The 20,666-nt window shown below is 25.6% G+C and overlaps 2 protein-coding genes across 2 annotated transcripts; one reads left to right on the forward strand and one right to left on the reverse strand.

Annotated features, from left to right (window-relative positions):
* Positions 1-6,846: 6,846 nt before the first annotated feature.
* Positions 6,847-9,332, forward strand: LOC145832359 (serpin B3-like). Its single transcript, XM_082939677.1, has 3 exons — positions 6,847-7,828; positions 8,348-8,536; positions 9,319-9,332. The coding sequence occupies exons 1-3, from the start codon at positions 6,847-6,849 to the stop codon at positions 9,330-9,332; spliced, it is 1,185 nt and encodes a 394-aa protein (XP_082795803.1).
* A 2,199-nt stretch (positions 9,333-11,531) lies between these two features.
* Positions 11,532-20,302, reverse strand: LOC145832735 (sideroflexin-5-like). The gene is made up of 7 exons (XM_082940058.1): positions 20,224-20,302; positions 19,931-20,101; positions 19,637-19,828; positions 18,311-18,467; positions 13,432-13,633; positions 12,839-12,959; positions 11,532-11,920 (listed from the first exon to the last, which is right to left on the reverse strand). The coding sequence occupies exons 1-7, from the start codon at positions 20,272-20,274 to the stop codon at positions 11,843-11,845; spliced, it is 972 nt and encodes a 323-aa protein (XP_082796184.1). The 5' UTR covers positions 20,275-20,302; the 3' UTR covers positions 11,532-11,842.
* Between the last annotated feature and the right edge of the window lie 364 nt (positions 20,303-20,666).

Genomic DNA, 20,666 nt, shown 5'->3' on the forward strand with positions numbered 1-20,666 from the left:
ATTTACAACATAAAGTAAAAAACTTATTTTTTTGCTAAAATAAATGTTAAGATTAACATAGTTTTATCCCATATTAGAAAAACAGTTATTTATATAGATTTTATGATGGTGCAAAAAAAGTAATGTTATTTGTTTCTAGTTTAAATAATTGACCATCTAAAAAAAAACGATGTATTTAATAATGTTTATAAAAGTGTTTTCTTTTATTAATTTTTTTTTTTTTTTAAACTAACTGCTTATTCTAAAACAGAAAATTATTTTATCCTGCCTACATATTATATTCAGAAAAAAATGTTAAATTTGAACTTTTTTCTAATAGATACGAAATTATTTTATTGAAACATAAAATCCTGGTAATGTAATGATGAAATTCAACCTATGATCAAGTTTTTAGTTGTAGCTAGGATCGCCTAGCTAGATTATAAAGCGGTTATTAATTTCTTTTATTCTAACCTGTTATAATGTTTGAAAAATATTGAATAGTCTAACAAAGTTGGCAGAAAATGGGTCAGGCGGCAATCGACTTTTTAGTGATGAAATATAAAACTAAGTGATTATAATATTGAATTTATTTTATTTAAAACTGGTTTCCTTTTTGCTTCTGAAAGTTAAAATCAACCAGTTTTTACAATTTTTTTGTTTGAAAACTTTTAGCAGGGTTGCCAAAAAAACTTGAACTTGAGTAATTTTGAATAAAAATCACTAAAAAACCTGGTATTTCGAACAATGATAACTAAAAAACTTGGAATTTTTAACAATTTTTACATTTTAAGTAGTAAAATTTTAATTGAACCAAGAATCTACCATACAGATAAAAAAGCACATTTAAAGTAGCTTTACAGTGTCTTTTCATGTTGTTATATCACTTGGCACAGTATTTAAACTAAAGATAAAATCAAAAACGTTTACTTTTTGAAACCTTGAAGAAATTTCTCATAAAAATTTGGCAACCCTGTATTTGGTTTAGTTTAAAAAACTACTATTTTTACAAAAAAAAAACATAATTTTTTCAAAATACTGCTTGAATAAATCTAAATAAAAACTATTAGCAAAAACAGAATTGTCTGTTATCTTATTTCAGCTTTCCTTTTATAAGTACTAAGAAAAATATAGAGATATTCAAGTGATAAAATTTGTTTATATGTGTTATACCTGTATTAAAACCACTCTTGAATTATATAAGATCAAGTGGTAAAAAAGTAGCCTAGCCATATAAAAATGTTTAAAGGTATCTTTGAGTAGTTGATTAATATAAAAAAATCTTGAAAAGCCTTTGAACTGATGATTATATTTAAACTTACATAACTATAACGTTAAAAAAACAGGTGTGAAAAGAATAGTATGTTTAACAACTATTTTAATAATCCTAAGTAGTTGGAAACTAAATGAATGTACAATAATTATTTTAGTTTTTTGAAAACCAGAAAAGTCTATTTCCGTCTGTCAGCCAACTTTGTCTGAAGGGATGCACGACTATTCAAGTTCTTTAAAAAAATTGAAACGGCCACAACTAAAAAATTAATGTATATTTTTCAAAAATAAAAAAAATCATATGTAGGTCATATTAATACCTAGAAGCCATTTTTATTTTTGCAAAACATTAAATACTTTTTTAAAGATGGCTTAAAAAAAGTAAAAAAACATAGTTATTATTGGTAATTTTTAAAAATCTAAAAAAGTACATTCTACTTGTGTATTTTTTAAGAATTTGAGTGGTCCGAATTTGATTGTCATGTAACCGTCTGAAGGCTTCAATGTAGATTTTAAAATGCTCATATTTTTCCCATAGCAGTAGGTAGTTAACGATAAAATGAAATCTAATTTTGTCCTCAAAATTAAGACGGTTTTTTTTTTTTTTCTAAAGAAAAAACTACCTTGGTGATATCACGGAAGAACAATTTACTAAACTTACTAATTATAGGTCACTTATTTAATTTTTTTTTGTTACTTATACAAACCCTTCTTTTTGTTTTAGTCTAAATTCTGATAAGCCGAAAGCTACCTCAAGTTTTGTATTTTATTACTTCTTAAGAGGGTGGGCGTTTTATTTACACGGAATGTCGCTTCTATGAGAATCTTAGTTTTCAGTTGTGTACATACCAATAAAATAATAATTATTTAAAAGTAAAACGTATAAAATTATCTTATTTTTATTTATACTAAGGTTTATCTTTGCAAATCAAGTTAAAAACTAATATTGCTTACTAAAAGTTTCAACATTTTATATTTTACTGCAAATCATAAGTCGTAGAATACAGACTTAAAACAAAATTTGTATTTCTTTTAAAAAAAATTGATATAACATCTGGAAAACTTTATCAACTTTTCATTTTTTATCCTGCTCTAAAGTTATGAAAGTTAAAAATTAAGTTATGAAGTTTACTAAAGAAACTATAAGTTTAATTCGTAAAGTGTTTCATCTTTTTAAAACTCTATTTCATTTATTCAACTTTAAAAATTATTAATTAGGTTTTATGAAACTAAGTCGAATTTCTTTTTTATTGTTTCTGAAATTTTTGTATCCCTACTAAAGTTAAAACTAAATTGTTTGAGGTCCCTTAAAAGCACTAAATTGTACAACTCTGCAATATAAAACTCTTGAATCGTTTAATTTTTAAAGAGTATCTTATGTCTAATATGGTCAAGTAAGCTTGCTCAAGTAAGTTTAACTTATAAAAACGAGGCTAGTTTCATTTTGTGATTTTTTTTTGTTATGAAAATTATAGATATTAGTTTAGCTGAATTTTTTTTAAATAATTTTACAGAATTTAAAAACGTTTTTATGATACTTTTACTTCAAGTTTAGTTATACATCAATTTTACTCAAGTAGTACGTTAAATTTTTAATTTCAACATGTAATTTAGTAATAGAAGTATATTTTTAGGTAAATCTTAGTCTTAAACTTATTTAGAACTGTATTTTAAATTAACTGAATTAGGAAAGCTTTTTGTTTTATATGTAGTATTTAAATACAAGTTTTATAAAGTTTTGTTAATGGTGGTACCATATTAAAAGTAAACATTGACTTCAGCTGTATCTATTGACAGTAGTTTGAAATATTTGTTGTAAATTTTAAAAATATATATATTTAAAAATTTTTCTTACGATAATTATTAGTTTATCTTTTTCATGTTATTGGTATACCACCAATAAATAAGAAATACAAATATCCGTAGATAAAATCTGAAAAACAAGTTTATCCAGTAGATTATTTTAACCTTTTGTCTCTAGTGATTTCTTTACCCCCAATTAAATCAATCATTAATTCTTTCATACTAAAACATCTTTTTAGATCCTTTTTTACTATTTTTCTCGAAGGTAACATGTTTTAATATAGACATATTAAACTTCAAAAAGGTCTTACTAATGAAAGTTTATTTTATAGCATTTATCAAAAGATATTTCGATATTTAATACTCTTTGCATATGAGTTTATTAAGTGATATGTTCAAAACTGTTAGTAAAAGAAAATTGTTATTATATAAATCAATCATAGATAAGTCATTTTTATATAGCACCAAAAACTAAGCAACTTAAAATGAAAAAGGTTTATAACTGAAATATTCAAATAATACAGTAAATTTGGATGATTGTAACTTTTTTTCAAACCAAAGTTAGTTAAAACTAAATTCGAATAAATATCTGAATAATCAAGCTATGTTTAATTTTTTGTTCAGGTGAATAAAAGGCATCTTTATTTCTAGTCGTAGAGTAGTATGTCTACTAGTATAATTGTAGACTAGTATAAGTATTTGTTGATTTTTAACAAAAGTTTAATAAGTTTTAAACTGAATTTAAATATCTTCCAATTTTAAGTTGCAATTGTGACTATGAGAGAATCGCTTTTTAAGTTAGTTGTTAAAGCAGGGTGGGTCGTTATATGGAATCTTAAATTTAGCGGTTCTATTACTTTTAGCTTATTGAATTTAAGAGCAAATACAGATATTAATGAGAACATAAAAAAACAAATCAATCACAAAAGATAGATTAGAAAAAAATTACTCTAACTATTTTGCATTATGACAACCCTGCGTCTGACTCTTTAATTAGTACAGTTGTTCGTAAAACTTGTCGAATTTTATTTAGGTAAAAAATCTAATAATATTTTGACAAAAATTTAAGATTAAAATGCGTTAAAACTACTAAATTGAAAAAAAAATTGAGTAAAAACTTTGGAGTTTATGCGTTAAAGTGTAATTAATGTAATTAGAACTATGTGGGACAGACAGTTACGTCTTTTTCCAAAAGATGGTGCTCTCACAGACATATATGGAAGAACATGACCTGTACAAGTACATTACAAAGTTCTAAGCGTAGCAGAAAATAATTGGTAAGTGTATGTATTAAACCAAATTTGACTAGTCTTTACTAATTTTGAACTTTTGTCAACACATTTAAATCATCATACGCTACTATGTATTAAAGATCATAATAATTTAGCTGCCAAATTTTGCGCATAGTTATAGTGGTATAAATTGATTCTTAGGTGACATCAAAATGATTAAGGGTTGCATAAGAGAGTTAAAGCAACTTAGAAACGATAAAAAGATCATTATTACAAAATGTGTTAAAGGTTCTGTTGTTATAATTTTAAACTCTATTGATTATGTAAAAAAAAATGGTAAATGATTCTACCATATTCAAACATATAGTTTGTTTAAGCTCTTTTAATCTCACAGCAGACGTTTTATTTTCGTATAGAAGGAAAACATTAGGTTGCTACAAGCATAAATACATTAATGAAACTACGTATAATCAATCATACCGGTAGGCTCTCAACGGCCGAAACTTTATAGTCTTATATTGTTTATTGAACGAAAAAAAAGCGCTCAAAAATTTGGTCAAAGCACTTGGTGTACGAAAAAACCTTTCGGTTATCTTCTTAAGATAAATAAAAAGGATTTCCCTTTAAGGCCAATTTTATTCATGATAGGTTCACCAAAAAATGGTTTTGCCTAACTTCTTGTAAAAACACTTGCACCAGTTTAAGACAAATTTTCGAACTAATTTTGTAAAAAAATTAGAACTATTTTCTTTTTTTAAAGCCAAAAACAGTTATATGATTTCATACGATATCAAAAGCTAAAAAAAAAGTTTTTCGGCCGGTTTTTTTCTTATAAAATAATTTTAGGAACAGATTAGTATGAAAAAATTTTAATAAAATACAAAGCAACTTTAAAAAAGCCACTTTGTGATGAACTGAATAAAATTTCGAAAGTGACCTGCAAGTAGCAGTTTTCCGACCGCTGACCTATTTCAATCAAAAATGACTAGGGTTCGCCAATATAACTACTTAAAAAAATCTTTTTTAATATCTTTTACTTTATAGTTTTCAATTTAAGTGATCTAGAAACTTGTGCATAAATTTTCTCGAGAAATATATCTTTATTTAATTATAATAATTCACAAAAAATTTCTACAAAAAAAATTATAAAAAGCTTAACTCAATATGACTTTGGGTTTATATTTTTGATCTAAATTCTAAAAAAAGACAATTACGTCTAATATTAAGTAATCACAATAGCACTGATAGAATTTTAGAAATTTTCAATACTACTTTTGTGCTTAATAAGCAAAAAACTATTTATAAATATTGTTAAAACGAACACTACAAGAAAAATTAAGGTAGAAAAATTTGCAGTTGAACTTTGGAAAAAAAAGTAGTAATATTTTGTATTCTAAGATTAATACAGCAAAAACATTTTTTCTTATGATAGATTGATTGTAAAATATTGAATCTTAACTTGCGTAAAAGAAAATGTCTGTTTTACGTAAATAAAATATATTTAAAAATCGGTGCTTAAATGTATAAAATAATTTCAATTGAAAAAAAAAAGTATTTAAAATAAACATAATTAATGTTATATAAGTTTTTGGTGTTTTATAGGTTTAATGTTGTTGATGACGGACTAAGATTTTATTGCTCACAAAAAATAATAAACTTTAATGAAAACATTAAATAGCTTTAAATAATAAAAAAGTAGTTTGCTTTAGTTTTCGTTGTAAAACTAAAAAGAAAACTTTTTCTTTGTTTTTTTTTTTAATGATATCAGTTATTTAGATAAAATTAAATCTAAAACTTTTTTAAAATAATAAATTTATTGTATTCTGTAAAAAAATATAATGTAAGTAAGAAAAATTAGAAGAAACGAATTTTATAATTCCAACATTTGTATCATAAGATGAAAATATAAGTTATAAGGTTATAATCTTTAACTTCAACTATTTTATTCCAATTTGCTTTAAAATTTATAAAGTAAGCTGTTTGTTAAAAATATAACATATAAATAACTTAGAGTTAGATTTAAAGATATTAAAAATTTATAACTAAAATACAAGTACAGGTATTAGTAGTGTAGTAAACCTGTTTTAAAATAATTTTTCTCAAGCTAGTTGCTGTTTTTACAAAATTTATGAAATATTTTAATGAACGTTTTCTTTATTAAACTATTATCAAAATTTATTGAAAGGTTTACTTTTAAACTTCGTATCTTGTGATACTAATTAATCTATGATTAGTATAAAAAGCTTGATTACTACTGTATATATTAACAACTCAATACATTGAATCATTTCTAAGAAACCTTAGCTGTTGAGAAAGATTAGATATAACGAACAAATCATGCTAACAAATCATGCTAGTTTGTTATGTAACATTAAACTCTGAATTTTTTATTATACTGAAGCCTTTTTAAGAAACAATAATGTTTTCAACTTACAAATATAAGACTAAATATAGTTTAACATTCTATTAAGAAGTAATGTTAAGCTAAAGCTTTTTGAATTAAATAATTTTCACAAACTGGTTAATCTACAGGTAGTAGTGTAAAATTATTTGAATAACAATGACATTAGATTCGTTCACTGATGACCTCTATGCTGAGTTAAGCAGCAAATCACCCGACGAGAACATATTCTTTTCTCCTTTCAGTATTTCCGTGGCCCTAAGCATGATTTTGTGCAGATCAGAAGGCAACACCAAAGATCAAATAAAAAAAGCCTTTAGTCTCCATGTTGATAACTGTGAAAGCTCAGTGGTTTTGGAGAAGTTGCAAAATTTGACTTCCAATAATCCCGCGGTCATTGTCAGCACCTTCAATAATTTGTTCCTTGAAAGCCTTTTTAAAATCAAAGGTGATTATGTGAACATTCTGAAAGGTTTTGGTTGCAAGGTACAAAATTTATCGTTCAAAACTAAAGCAGATTGTGACAAAAGTGCAGATGAAATTAATAAAATTGTTGCTGAAAACACCAGAAACAGAATTAAAAACGTAATCGTACCGGACTTACTTTCTGAACTGACCACAATGGTATTAACTAGCGTTGTTTACTTCAAAGGTCGATGGGATACAAAATTTAGAAGACATTCTACAGAACTGGCCACTTTTTATAACTCTGACGGTACCGAAACTCCAGTTGCAATGATGTCACGACTCTCGTTAAATTTTAATTTTGCTCATGACGAAAGTTTAGACGTAAGCTGCTTAGAAATACCTTATTTAGGAGAAGAGTATTCAATGTGGGTCTTTTTGCCAAACAAACGGTTTGGACTTAACGAGAACATTACTGTTGAAAAGATGAAAGCTATGATTAGGAAAAGTAAGAAACTTGCACGTCCTCTTCTACTTGGATTGCCGAAATTTAAACTGCAATTTGAAAAAAAACTGCGAGAAACTTTTGAAAAATTGGGAATGACGGACATGTTTTCACTCCAAAGAGCCAAATTGAACAAAATTTCTGATGAACCTGAACTTCATGTGTCGGATATCGTTCATACAACTTTTTTAGAAGTTAATGAAGAAGGTACTGAAGCATGTGCACTGACAAGTAAGACACTTAACTAAGTTTGTAGCGATTGTAGTTAAATTTCAAACGAAACTATTCGCACAATTATAAAAAAAAACTAAGTTAAATGAACATAAGCCATAAATATCAAATAAAAGCTTTTTTTAGCTTTAATATATTAAAAGTATAAATATATTAATTCAAAACTTAAACCAAATTCATGCCCTAAACTAAATCTTAATGGGCTTGTCTAATTCTACATATTAAAGCTCCAGTGTTAGTTTAGATACACCATATACAGAATTGTGTTTAAGTTGTTTTTTATGGAAATAGTAAGATTATACGTCTGTTGTGCGCACTTTTAACTCACATTTTGCTAGTATAAGATCTAATAATACTATATGTATAATCAATAATTAATATCAAGATGATTTTTTTTCCTCCTCTTTTAACACTTTAAGATTTTTTTACTTACTTAATATTTTATTAGATTAAAGAAGTAAATACTGATATTTTTTGCTATAGTAAATGACATCGTCTTATCTTTCTGCTTATTTTTAGCAATGGCGTTATATGGAGGTGGCACGTTTCAGACCGAGTTTATTTGCGATCATCCATTTCTTATGTTGATAACTCAAAACAGCACCGGAAACATTATTTTCTATGGTAAAATTGCAAATTTGGAATCGGCTAAAACAACTGGTGAAAAAATAAATAAAGAATTTAAGGACGGAAGAATGATGATGGACAGTTTGTCAAGACTGCCAAAAGCTGAAAGGGATGAAATGCTTCGTAACTTGAATTATAGTTAGAATATAACTCAGTTCGCTCGTTTATTTAGTTTGTTGTATATGTGAAATATGTTGAATTTTGAGTAACTTATAAAAAGTAAATATTAGAAAACTTCATAATGTTGTTGAGTTTTTTTTTCAATAATTCAATTTTAAAATATACTGATAATAGGATACTTTTATGAAATATTTGTTTGATTGTACTTTATTATGTTGTTAAAACTCTTCGGTTTTGGTTGTAATAAACACATTTCACTAACTTTGTGTATTAATTTAATAAGGTTACATTTGTTAGTAAAACACTTAGTTGTAAAATAATGGCTTATATAAATAAGAAACCTGATATTATTTGGTAAAAAATAACCAAAAGTTGCTAGCTATCTAATCTAAATATGCACAAGTTGTGTATTCTATTATTCTCTTAAATGATAATAAATGTTATAAATTGTAATTTAATTGTAATAATATTCATTTTTCTTTGGCCTATAGACGTTATTTTCAAGTTGAATAATATATACATATGTATTATAGTTTTTCATATTTTATATTGCGTTGACTTTGATTGTTATTAGAAGCCTGTATTTAAATCACCGATAATCCGTGCTTTTTTACTTTCTTACGCATAAAGTTCTACAAAAAAGTTTCTTAACTGTAGGTTTATACTTAGCATATAATTTCTTTATTACAAACTATTGTTTCATAAACTGTTCAAATTTCAAAATTAAAACAATTTTTCAACAGGTTCGCTCATTTGATTATCATAATTAGAAATCACTAAACAATATTATGTCTTCGGTTTTTACATATTTTTTCTACTTACAGCAAAATCTAAAATAAATATCACAATCGTTTTGGCTTCTGTTAATATTTTAATTGTATCTAAGCTAAATTCATAAAGCACTTCTACTATCATAAAATTAAGAACGTACTCATTTTGTTTTCATAACATTCTTTTTTTTTTTGTAAGTGTTTGTTGTATCATTTTAAACTTTGTTAACTTTAGAATCAATAAGGTTAACTTTGCTAAAATAAATGATTTGTTGAAAATTAAAAAACCTGATAGTGGGCCGGGTAACGATGATGAGTGGTGAAATGTGTGAGGATTTTTTCAAATACAAGTTGACATTAAGTATTTGTAGACTAATAAACTTTTATAAAAAGTCACCGCGTTGGCATTTATAGTAAAATTGTAGTTTCAAAAACAGACTATTTTAGTTCGCTAAATTTAGTTTGACTACTTTTAAATATTTTTATCCACAAAAAGAACATATACTTAAAACAAGTCTTTAATAGAGTACAATTCAAACAAAATTTTAATGAAATAGTTTTAAATGTACACTATTTTAGTATTAAATTTACTTAACTGAATTGATTTGTGCCCACGACTTTTAAATACTTTAGCTCATTTTCAACTAAAAATTTGTTTGGTTCTCAAGTGATCGGTTTTTAATTAAAAATAAAGTATGTTTAGGTTTTGATGATGCAATGATCGTTGACAGCAGCTAATTTACCGGTAGCTTTTATTCAATAATATTAAAAACTTTAATTACTTGTGCTGACTGTATCTAATTTATAATGGTCCACTTAGTAATTTGATAATTCTATACCTTTGTTTTTTTTCATTTTTTAGGCGCTAGCTTTTTTAATATTATAGTCAACATTGAATAAAAATTAATTTTCTGTCTCACAAATATATTTTTTGTGTTGTTTAGTATATGATATTCTTGTTGAGTTAAATAGTTCTCTACCATCAACGTTCTGTAGAAGATGTTGACTGCATTCTGTCGAAGTCTTAAAAAGTTTTTATTTTTTAAAAAATTTTAGTAATAAATGTTGTTTCTGATCTACTTAATCTTAATTTCAAAGAAAAATTTGACGGATCCCAATTTCAAAACAAGGTTTGGGTTCGGCCGAATATTAATAAAAAATATCTGGATCTGGCCACATCCTATTTGAAAATAGGATGTCACTTGAAAATAGGATGTGAAAAAAGGAGGGTCACTGGATATACTTTTATTCATTTTTCTGCTAAAAAAATAAATACATACTTCAGGTTTTGAAAGTTGTACCAAAACTTCTATAGTTCATGATAGAGAGCAGTGCTTCTGAAATGGGGTTCCGCGACGCTTCTCAGAGGTTCCGCGAAGCCTTTCGAAATTTAAAAAAGAACATTTATTGAATTAAACATTTTATGTAAAATTAAAATTAGGGGTTCCGCGAAAAAGTTGAATTTTGGGAAAGGGTTCCGCCACTAGAAAAAGGTTCAGAAGCACTGTTCTATAGTTCATGATAGAGAGCAAAAAAAGTCTTAGGCGTGTTATAGGGTAAATTTTGAAAGTTACAATGAATATTACGGGAAAATTTGTAAATTTTATAGAATCTGGTCGGATCTTGATTATAAAATGAGATTCGGATCCGCCCGGATACTAAATTTTTAGATTTAGTAGATCACAAATTTTTGTGAAATAAACAAAACATTTGTTTAAGAAAACTAGTATCTGGTAAACTATAGAACATTATTTAAAGCTTAATGACTGTTTCATAGACTGTAACAAAAAATAAACCCAGTGTTCTGCACTGACTTTAATTTAAGTTTTCGTTAAATTTTATTTATTTTCGACTTTAGAGGATATTAACAATTGATAGGCAAACAATTTAGAGATGATTAACTTATTAAATTCAAATACTGAAAGTTGTTTTTATTATATTTTAAACTGAGTTAAATAAAAAACACAGCAAGCTTTTTTACTAATAAGTTAGTTTTTTTGTTAAATTTTACATGTATACTGAATGGAAATTATTATAACTTTAGATTACTTTAGGTTTTATTTAAAATTTATTTATCAGTTTGTGTATGATTCATTTTGCATTTATAAGATTTATAAATATCTAAATATATAAAACTAAATACACAACAGTTTTAACTATTTTTTAGTTCACACATACAGCTAGGTTTTTTTACATTTAATTAAATCACAATATAGTACACCACAAAAACTATTGCATTTAAAAGTGATGGAATTATGACAAATTATGATTCGCAATTCTAAATTACATTGTTAGTACTAAATAATATCGATTAAAACTATAAATGATTACGAGCTTATTTGACAAAGATTGTTTAAATTATCTAAAATCCAAGCGTGTGTTCCTATTACCGAGAAACACCATATATAAAAAAAATTAAAACCACACAAGATTAAAAATATTGAAGAAATTCTCAGGAAAATAAATACAGTGCAAAATTAAATGCTGATTACAGTTTTTACAGCCCTTTGTTGTAGTACAAAAATTCTTCATCAGTATTTTTTTGCACTTCGGATTCCAACTGATCAACTCTTATCTGAAAATACAAACAGTTTGAACACTTAAAATATATTTCAAGCTGCAGCAGGTTAAAAAAAATAATTTTAGTTTAATTTTTCATCTAGCTTCTACTTTAGTTATTCTTTTAATTAAAACAAATCAGATTGTATGTAGAGGTGCGTGGCCTGCTTACTGTGGCACAAAATTTTTCACTATCAATATTTGCTATTTCATAATTTTAATTTATTTGCCACTCTATTGAAAATCTAATTGAAAATGCCTGCCAGTCTGAGACACCTCAACTTTAAGCGATGAGGTCTCAGATAAAAAATATTATAGCAACGCACTTTAAGTCATAGTAAGAAGGTAGAAAATTAGATGTCAAATATTCTACAATTACTTTAAAATAAAGGGATGTTTGTGCAATAAGCTAAACTTATCTAACACAAAAAAATGTTTGATTTTTTTTAAAGCATTAACCTACCATTAAAAAATTATACAGAAAACAGAAGTGCCAAATTCTACTTGAAAAGCTGCTTTTTTATTCGTGCTAAGGTTTCTTAAGTAATATTGATTACATATGATCCCTCAGTAACAAGATATTCTACATTTATCTGCGACAAAAAAAAATAGTGCGTTTTTCAGATTTCTATTTCTTGAAAAAGGGCATTATACTAAAACTCCCTCCTCAAGGCCTTATAAGTTTAAATTTAAAAAAAAAAAAAAATTTGTTAAACAACAATAATCTCTTATTTACTTGTTAGTTATATTTTTTTTTTTTTAAACTTTGTGATATTCGTACCTTTCGTTTCTAGATAACTATCAATATATAATTCCTTCTCAGATCAATAAATATACAACACGGTAAACACAGAATTTTTTAAATTATATTACAGTAGAAAACAAAAAAACTTATGATCGCTATTAATATCCAAAGTAAAAAGTAGGGACATACTTTTGAGTATTGCGGAAAGAGAGCAATCGCTAGTGGTAGTGCGATGAAAAACGACGTTACAACAACGCAAGCTTGAAAAGGTATGCTGTACCTTGCCATGTGTTTCTTGTACCAAATTTTTCTGTTTATTTTATAAATATAATTTTTAATTATAAAAAAATCTGTTTAAACTGATTATTATTGAAATTGTTTTTTTTTTAATAAAATTGTTATATAATATTGACGACAAAACTTACTAAAATATATGGCTGCTTAGTTTTCATGATCTAATATTTTAAGTTTTTATTATAGTACTAAGTGCTTTGAAAAAAGCAGAGCAAGTTAAATTTGAAAAAGACAACAAACACTGTTTTAAAATGTTTTATGTTTAATATACATAAATCAAACTGCTTTTAGAAATAATGAAAATTTTGTAGAAACTATTGCTTGTACCATACATTTCATTGTATCTGAACAGGCTTTGGATGTTAAATGTTAAACCTGAAACGAAATTTAAAAAGTGTTTGTTTGTTTTTTTTAAAGCTATTTAAATATACCTACATACAGTTACTAAAATTGTATCAATTAATTTTATTTAAATTCAAAACTCCAACTTTTCAACAAAAGCCATGACTGCGGGAGGTACGAGCAATATCGGCATGGGGAGGAAGAATCTGGTCAGGGCTGTTTCCTGGAGGGCCTTCCTGGCAGCTACCTTGGAAACGCCCACCACGTTGCTATTGACGTCATTAACCTGGATTCCTGTCGACAGTTCCTTCTTGCGCATGAGCACCACGTTGCACACTGATGCCGTTGCTAGGGATAAAATTTTAAGTTGAAAAACTTTTTGTTGGTTGCTGGGATAAAAATTGCTTTAATATTCGGTTATTTATATTCATTTTCTTAGGTAGTTTAATGCAGAAAATTAAATAGATATTATTGCACCAATAAAGTAAAATTTATAAATAAAATCTTATAAACAGTGTCTTTAAGAGGCTATTTATATTTTAGACTATAATTTAGAGCTGAGGTTTAAGTTGAATTTTTTTTGTTTTAGGTTTCAATTAAGTACTTGAATCAATTAAACTTTTTTGTATAAGGATGTTTTTTTTTATCTATTAATTAATTAGTAAATAGTATTTTAATTTTCGAAATATTTCTTAAAGATTCTAGATTACTTTCTAAAAGATTCAATAAATAAATTAAATAGATATTAAAGCAATCAATTAACTATAGTTTATAATTAAAAACCCCATAAATAGTGTCTGGGATGCCAATTGTTTTTTGACATAAAACTGAGTATTTCTCTACATTAATCTTTCTGTTAGAATTTATAGGCCATAAAATAGTGGAAACACACAAAATAATTTTGTTAATGTTTTCTTTTAAACTAACATCAGAAATATGCTTCGTCAGCAGAGTCCTATTATTGGTGTTTAGCAAAGTTTTGACTACGTTACCTGTTGTAGAAGTTCCACCATGGCCTGTGGGATACGGTTTTTCAAGAAAACCTTTAATTTGCTAAAATAGTAAAAAAAAAACTATTTCAATAACTAAAACATATACTAAGCTACCATGTTTTGACCAATACTAACTGTTCTCATCATTCTTGGATCTTAAATGATCTGTAAACAAAGGTAAGTGAATCTATACACATTAGGAACCTTCTAGAACATACAAAATGGTCTTTTTTGTCACAGTGAAAAACCAGGGATAGGATATTATATCAATTTTTTTAACAGAAATATCGTTTGTAAAAACCTAAAAAAATAGTTATATTCCACATGATAGATTTGTCTGTAAATTTTTATATAGATTCCTTGTCATTTTTACTAAATTATTTAAAATAAAATTATGTTGGTTCTACAGTGACGAATTGAGAAAATTAACCCTGAAGAATACCCTAAATTGCCAGAAATCATCAATGAATTTTCGGCGAGAATAGAAGATTTTTTAAATGAGAAATAATATACTTTTACATTTAAATATTCAAAGAATTTTGACTTTTTTCAATTAACATTAAACCAAAGAAATGAAAAAACTTAAAAAAAAAGTATTTGTATAAAAGCTTATAAGGTGTTTTTTAACAGTAGATGTAGACCTTAATTTTGACAAAAATTTAAGCATTTTTCGAGGCTTTTTTAAACTTAAAAAAAGCAAACTTTGGCTACATTTAAGCTTACATAACTTTTAGTATACTTTAAGCAGAACAGAAACAAACCCAGTTTTTTAAAGACGAAACCCCGCTCTAAACAATTAAATAAAAACCTTGCTTTAACTGTTTAGTCGCGAAATAGTCAATGGCCACTTGCCAGCCCACTGTGTAATATCTATAACAATTATTTTTATTTTAATGAGCACATGTATACACCTACTTTAGCTTCTATTCTTTACTTACAGTATTTATTTTTTTACAGAGCTCCGTTGAAGTGTGTTAATCCGTTAAGGCCATAGGGGGGGGGGGGGTAGGCCATGTTTTTTACAAGTTGATCTTATTTTATAGAGTTTTTACTAAGCTTCAAGTTGCTTTTTACCGTTTTTAAAAATTCAAATTAGTTTTTGAGATATGACCGGCCAAAGTCGGGCCGCATAACAGGTTCCTTATGGGGAAGGAAAAACTAAAACGGCGAAAAAAGACTAATGCATTCAAAATCTATCTCCTCCTTCATTTTTTAAGCAATCTTCTTCAAACTTTCACAGTCTATTCTTTATACAATAACAAAAAACGTTATTTGTGACTTTAAAAAATTTCAAGTAAAAATACCTTTTTTTTGAAAAAAAAAAAAATTTTTGATAAAAAATCACTTTTTTTTTTAATTTTTGTCATAAAATTTTTATTTTTTAAAATTATTAAAATTCACAAATAACGTTTTTTTCTCATAATGTAAGGAACATTTCCTGAAAATTTGAAGAAGATTGCTCGAAAAATGAAGGAGAAGATAGATTTTAAAGCCCGTTTTTAAAAACTCGAGAAAAACGGCTTTAAAGTTACCCTTTATATACCCTTTATAAAGACAACCCTTTATATAACCGGTCATAAAAAAAAAGTTACTTAATATTTTTAAAATCTAAAAAAAGCATTTGAAAGATTATGAAATTTACTATAATATAAATCTATATATTATTTTTGGTCAAAAAATGGCTTCTACCCCCTATGGCCTTAACACACAGAAACATATGTCAGTGTAATAAAAGTGATACTGTAAAATTTGTTATTATTATATATTCCAGTGAACTTGTTTCACTAGGATCTTTTGTTAACAAACGCCCAAACTTATATTTTGAATAATTTTTTTTTATTACTTTTCTTTTTATTTTTTTTTTTTTACTATCACTGTTACCTCTAACTCTCGGTCAGTAAATTTTTTTTTATTAAATTATCTTTTATTCATTTTTCTATATTTTTTTACTCCCATGCAAAAATGTAATTCGTGCAATTTTGTGCACTTGTGAAATTTAGTAACCACGTGCAATTTAGTAACCTGGTAAATTTTGTCTTCGTGCAATTTAGACCCGCTCCCATAATTTAGAGCTGTAGTTTGAGTTGAGTTTTTTTTTTTGTTTAAGCTTTCAATTAAATACTTAAGTCAATCAAACTTTTTGTCTAACTTAAACTTGTTTGAATAAGAATATTTATTTTTAATTATTAATTTATTAGTAACTAGTATTTCAATTTTCAAATGTATTTCTTAAAGATTCTACATTACTTTCTAAAAGATTCAATAAATAAATTAAATAATTTTTTAATTGTAGTTGTCTTTCTATGCTAAAATAACTTTAATCATTATTAATTATTTATCAAAATATAGAAAAATAGCTCCTACTTTATACTGCTCATAAATGCTATACTAAATAAATTAAAACAAAAAACAATTAGAAAAATAGCATTAATAAATTATTCTAAATTGCGTAAATAAGTTCTTTAAGAAAAATTAATAACTTTTACTCTATGAATCCTATTTTATAATTATTCTTTGATAAAATGACAAAACATTGATCAAAAGCATTGATTTTTTTAAGTCATAATAAACAACTAGAACATTTAAAACAAAAAATAAGTATAAAAATAGCTGAAATAAACAAACTACACTAAATTGTCTATCAAAACTTAAAATATAATAATAATAATCTCCTGTTTCATTATCAAAACTTGTTTTTGTATAGTCCAATCGTATTTTTAAATTATATATAAAATTAACCTTTATCCATTTGAATAATAACTTAATTAACGTTCAATAATATGAATACAATATTTTTTAAGTACTTGCGAGATTAAAATTACATTAAAACTTTTATGAACAGTTTAAACTTTGAAAGTAACCAATAAAAAATAATACTATACCAAACTAAATAAATTTTTAAAAGGTTTATAAAGCGAGTAAAATGTTTAATAAACTTTTAATCAGAATAACTTTAAGGCCATGTATAAGACCAACTTTTTGTATATACTTAACATTGATTGGCCCCTATTTAAAAGCTCAACTTATAAAATATAAAGCAGTTGGTTTGTTATACGGTATAAATGTTTTAATAACTTTTTTGATACAATTAGTTTAATAAATTGTTTCAATTAAGATCATTTAAAATGAATTTTATTTTTATCTCTGATTTTTCCCGAAATATGAATCATTTTATTTAAACCTAATTTTTTTCCGTTTTTTAAGCACATAAGCTCAGATGAACAAAAAATGTTTCTTGCATTAAAATAAAACTATAGTTTAAACTTTTTAAAAATTTCAAATAGGTATTTTATGACACTTTTTTCTAGTTACTAAAAATCAAAAAACTTGCAATAAGACTGTTACTTTTTAAATTAAGATTAGACTAATAAAGTTTAAAAAATTGTGATTGGTTGCTTAAAAACTGTTGAAGAGATATATTTCTAAAAGTAATTATATTGTTTGCATTTATAATTAGATTCTTCATAAATGAACCTACTGAACTCCAAACTTTTTAGATATCTCAAAAAAAAAAAATTTTTTTAAACATTAAAAATTGACTGCTAGCTATGTTAAAGAAGTTTAAAGTGAGATCAAAAGTCGAAAAAAAGTGCAATTGCTGCTACCCTAAAATAATTTCAAACTGATTTATCTTTAAGAAAAAATATTTAATTGTGTAACTGAATGCAACTTCATGTAGTTTTAAATTGTACTTTTGATTGAAACAATTTAAAGTTTATTTTTTAAATATCAAGACTTGTTTTGGAAAAACCCTAGCAAAATAGTTCAAGTAAAAGTACCTCAAGTATAGTTCCAAATTTATAGTTACTACCTGAATTGATATTATTATCTTGACATTTCTTTTAATTTATTTTACTTTATCTTACATATAATATACTCAAAAGTGTTTAACTTTATAACAAATCGTACTGTTTTCTTTTTTAGTAACACTCAAAATTGTGTATCTTTAGTTGCAAAGTTTTGATATGATCCAAAAATTAGAATAATATAAAATATAAAGTAACTAAATGTTACGCTACTATGCCAAACTGACCAGTGGCAGGAAACGGGATTAGTCTCCTGATGAGAGTCTGAGTTGCAGGTTTCAAATGTGTTGACTTTCTGATCAGTATTTGAATGCCAACTGCTATGCCTACCGCGCTTGTGACGGCTCCAACGTAACCAGTTAGAAAGTCTGTCATCGACGTTTCCTAATAAAAAAATTACATGCTTACAAATATTTCATTTATGCCTAATTCAATGTAGATTAAAAAAAACTATTTAATTATTTTCAGGATTTGTGTATAAAAAATACAAATGTTTAAAAAGAATGATGACGGATTTTTTGTGAAAATGTATCCTAGAATATTTTTATTAAACAAATTATAAAATTATTTTGTTATTTAAGTGCTTGTAGATTTTATTCCTCAACATACTAAATGTGCACTTTATTTTATTTATATTTTTAAAATAAATATTCATAATGTTTACTTTATTTGGCAACTAATAATATTGTATGTCTAAATAAGTACTTGAGGTTAATAAATGTTTTTAATACAAAATACGAACCAGAACAAAAAAAATATGGAGGGATCTGACAACAAAAATAATTTTTTTATTTTAGATAATAAGAGTTGTTTTACAATTGTAATAACACCTATAATGCAGCTATTTTTCTTAAGAATAAGATTATTAAGTGTAGGATTTGACTAGGCTTTTATAGAATAACAAACTAAATTGAATTTTTAGTGTTTTTTATAAATTATCATTTATAAAAAAAAATTTGATAAATTTTTATTTCATATTCTTTAAAAATCTACATTAAAAATCTTCAATGCTAATCTGGTTTTAAGCAAGCCATTTAATATAACTTTTATACTTGCTACATTAATTAGATTTTATAGTTTTTATGTTTTATAAAACAAATCCAACGTTTTACCATAAACATAAAATTTATTATAAAAAATACAATGAATAAACTATGATAAGCCTTTTTGTTTTTAACATCCATACTAAAACTGTTATAAAACTCTAAATTTTTTAGGATATTTTAATTAAAATATCATAAATATGTTATCATACTATACTAGATACATCATACTAAAAAATATCATAAAATACTCATTAACATTTATTTAAAATTTCTATTCTAAATTATATTAAAAGTTTAGATTTGTAATTATTAGTCACAGAACAAAAATGCAAAACATAATCAAATTTAATTTTTCTTTTATAACTATTATAAAAGAAAACTTTTATAACTTTTATAATTATACTTGATTTGAAATCAATCTCAGAACCTTATAACTTTCAAAACGGCTCTAAAATCTTAACTAACATCAATTTATTCAAAAAGCCGGTATATCAGACTGAAACCAACTTGAGAAGCATTTCTATTGCAGTAGTTGACGCAGGCGTTGTGACTTTGATTCAACCACTGCCAAAAGCTGGTGACGAGCAACGACTTGGTTGGTATCAACATTCCAACCACTATGGGTGAACCGAAAGGGACGAACCCGCTCATTCTGAACGGAATTGGAACCTTTTCTTGGGTGTCCGGATGCACGATGGCCTGAATTTAGGCTGATTAATAAATGCCAACAAATTTTATTTTAAGTATTGTGATATCTTAACAGTGATTAGTTTAAATAAAGTAAAAACTAATTTAGTTCACCTGCTTAACTTTTTGTGCATTCCATAGCTCAGAATTTGATGCTTTTTGATCACTTCCATCTTCATAGGATTTGAGTAAGTCAACAGAATGTTCCAGCTTTTTATTGCTGGTAAAAAGTAAACGCGGATCTATCACGTTCAAAAAATGTCGAAATCTCCCAGAAAATGTAGCCTATTCAATTTAAAGTAAAATTGAAAAATAAATTTGTTAAAAAATAAAAATTTAAATTTTTTAACAAATAACTCAGACTACAGTAAAAAAAACAAAAAATCCTTATTATAAATAAAACTCACTTGATCATACTTAGAACTTCCAAGTACGAATTCTACTTCTTCACCAGACATTTAAAATTAATAAACTACCTTGAATTCTGCACCAAATTAAAAAAAAAGTAGGTTTTGTTTTTTCTTTTAACAAAGATTGTGTAGTAAAAATTATCAATAATCTCAGTATTAACACTTTAGAACCTTTTACAACAAAGTTATCTTTAAATGACTAAAACTTTAGCAATAACAGTAAGCATTTATAAAAGTAAATTTAAAATTAAGTAACTTTTGTACATACAAAACAGTTTTAAAAAAAAAATCTTTAGCAAAGTGTGTAAAAAATTAAACAAAAGTATAAAACAGAATTTCATTTTATTTAAATATGTTTTTGTAGATAAATTAAAGTTCAAATTAAAACAATGTTTCAAGTAAAATTTTTACTTTAAGTAGAATAACAACTTTAAGTTTAA

The sequence above is a fragment of the Thalia democratica genome, chromosome 3, assembly GCF_965202585.1.
Source record: "Thalia democratica chromosome 3, ktThaDemo2.hap1.1, whole genome shotgun sequence".
NCBI classification, from domain to species: Eukaryota; Metazoa; Chordata; class Thaliacea; order Salpida; family Salpidae; genus Thalia; species Thalia democratica.

What these genes read in the sequence shown, in the direction of transcription:
- LOC145832735 (XM_082940058.1), bottom strand. Translation starts at nt 20,274, where the DNA reads ATGTCTGGTGAAGAAGTAGAATTCGTACTTGGAAGTTCTAAGTATGAT. An exon ending in GAAGTTCTAAGTATGATCAA is followed by an intron (nt 20,102 to 20,223) that starts GTGAGTTTTATT and finishes TAAATTGAATAG; the next exon opens with GCTACATTTTCTGGGAGATT. An exon ending in AATCCCGTTTCCTGCCACTG is followed by an intron (nt 13,634 to 18,310) that starts GTCAGTTTGGCA and finishes TTTTATCCCTAG; the next exon opens with CAACGGCATCAGTGTGCAAC.
- LOC145832359 (XM_082939677.1), top strand. Translation starts at nt 6,847, where the DNA reads ATGACATTAGATTCGTTCACTGATGACCTCTATGCTGAGTTAAGCAGC. An exon ending in TGAAGCATGTGCACTGACAA is followed by an intron (nt 7,829 to 8,347) that starts GTAAGACACTTA and finishes GCTTATTTTTAG; the next exon opens with CAATGGCGTTATATGGAGGT.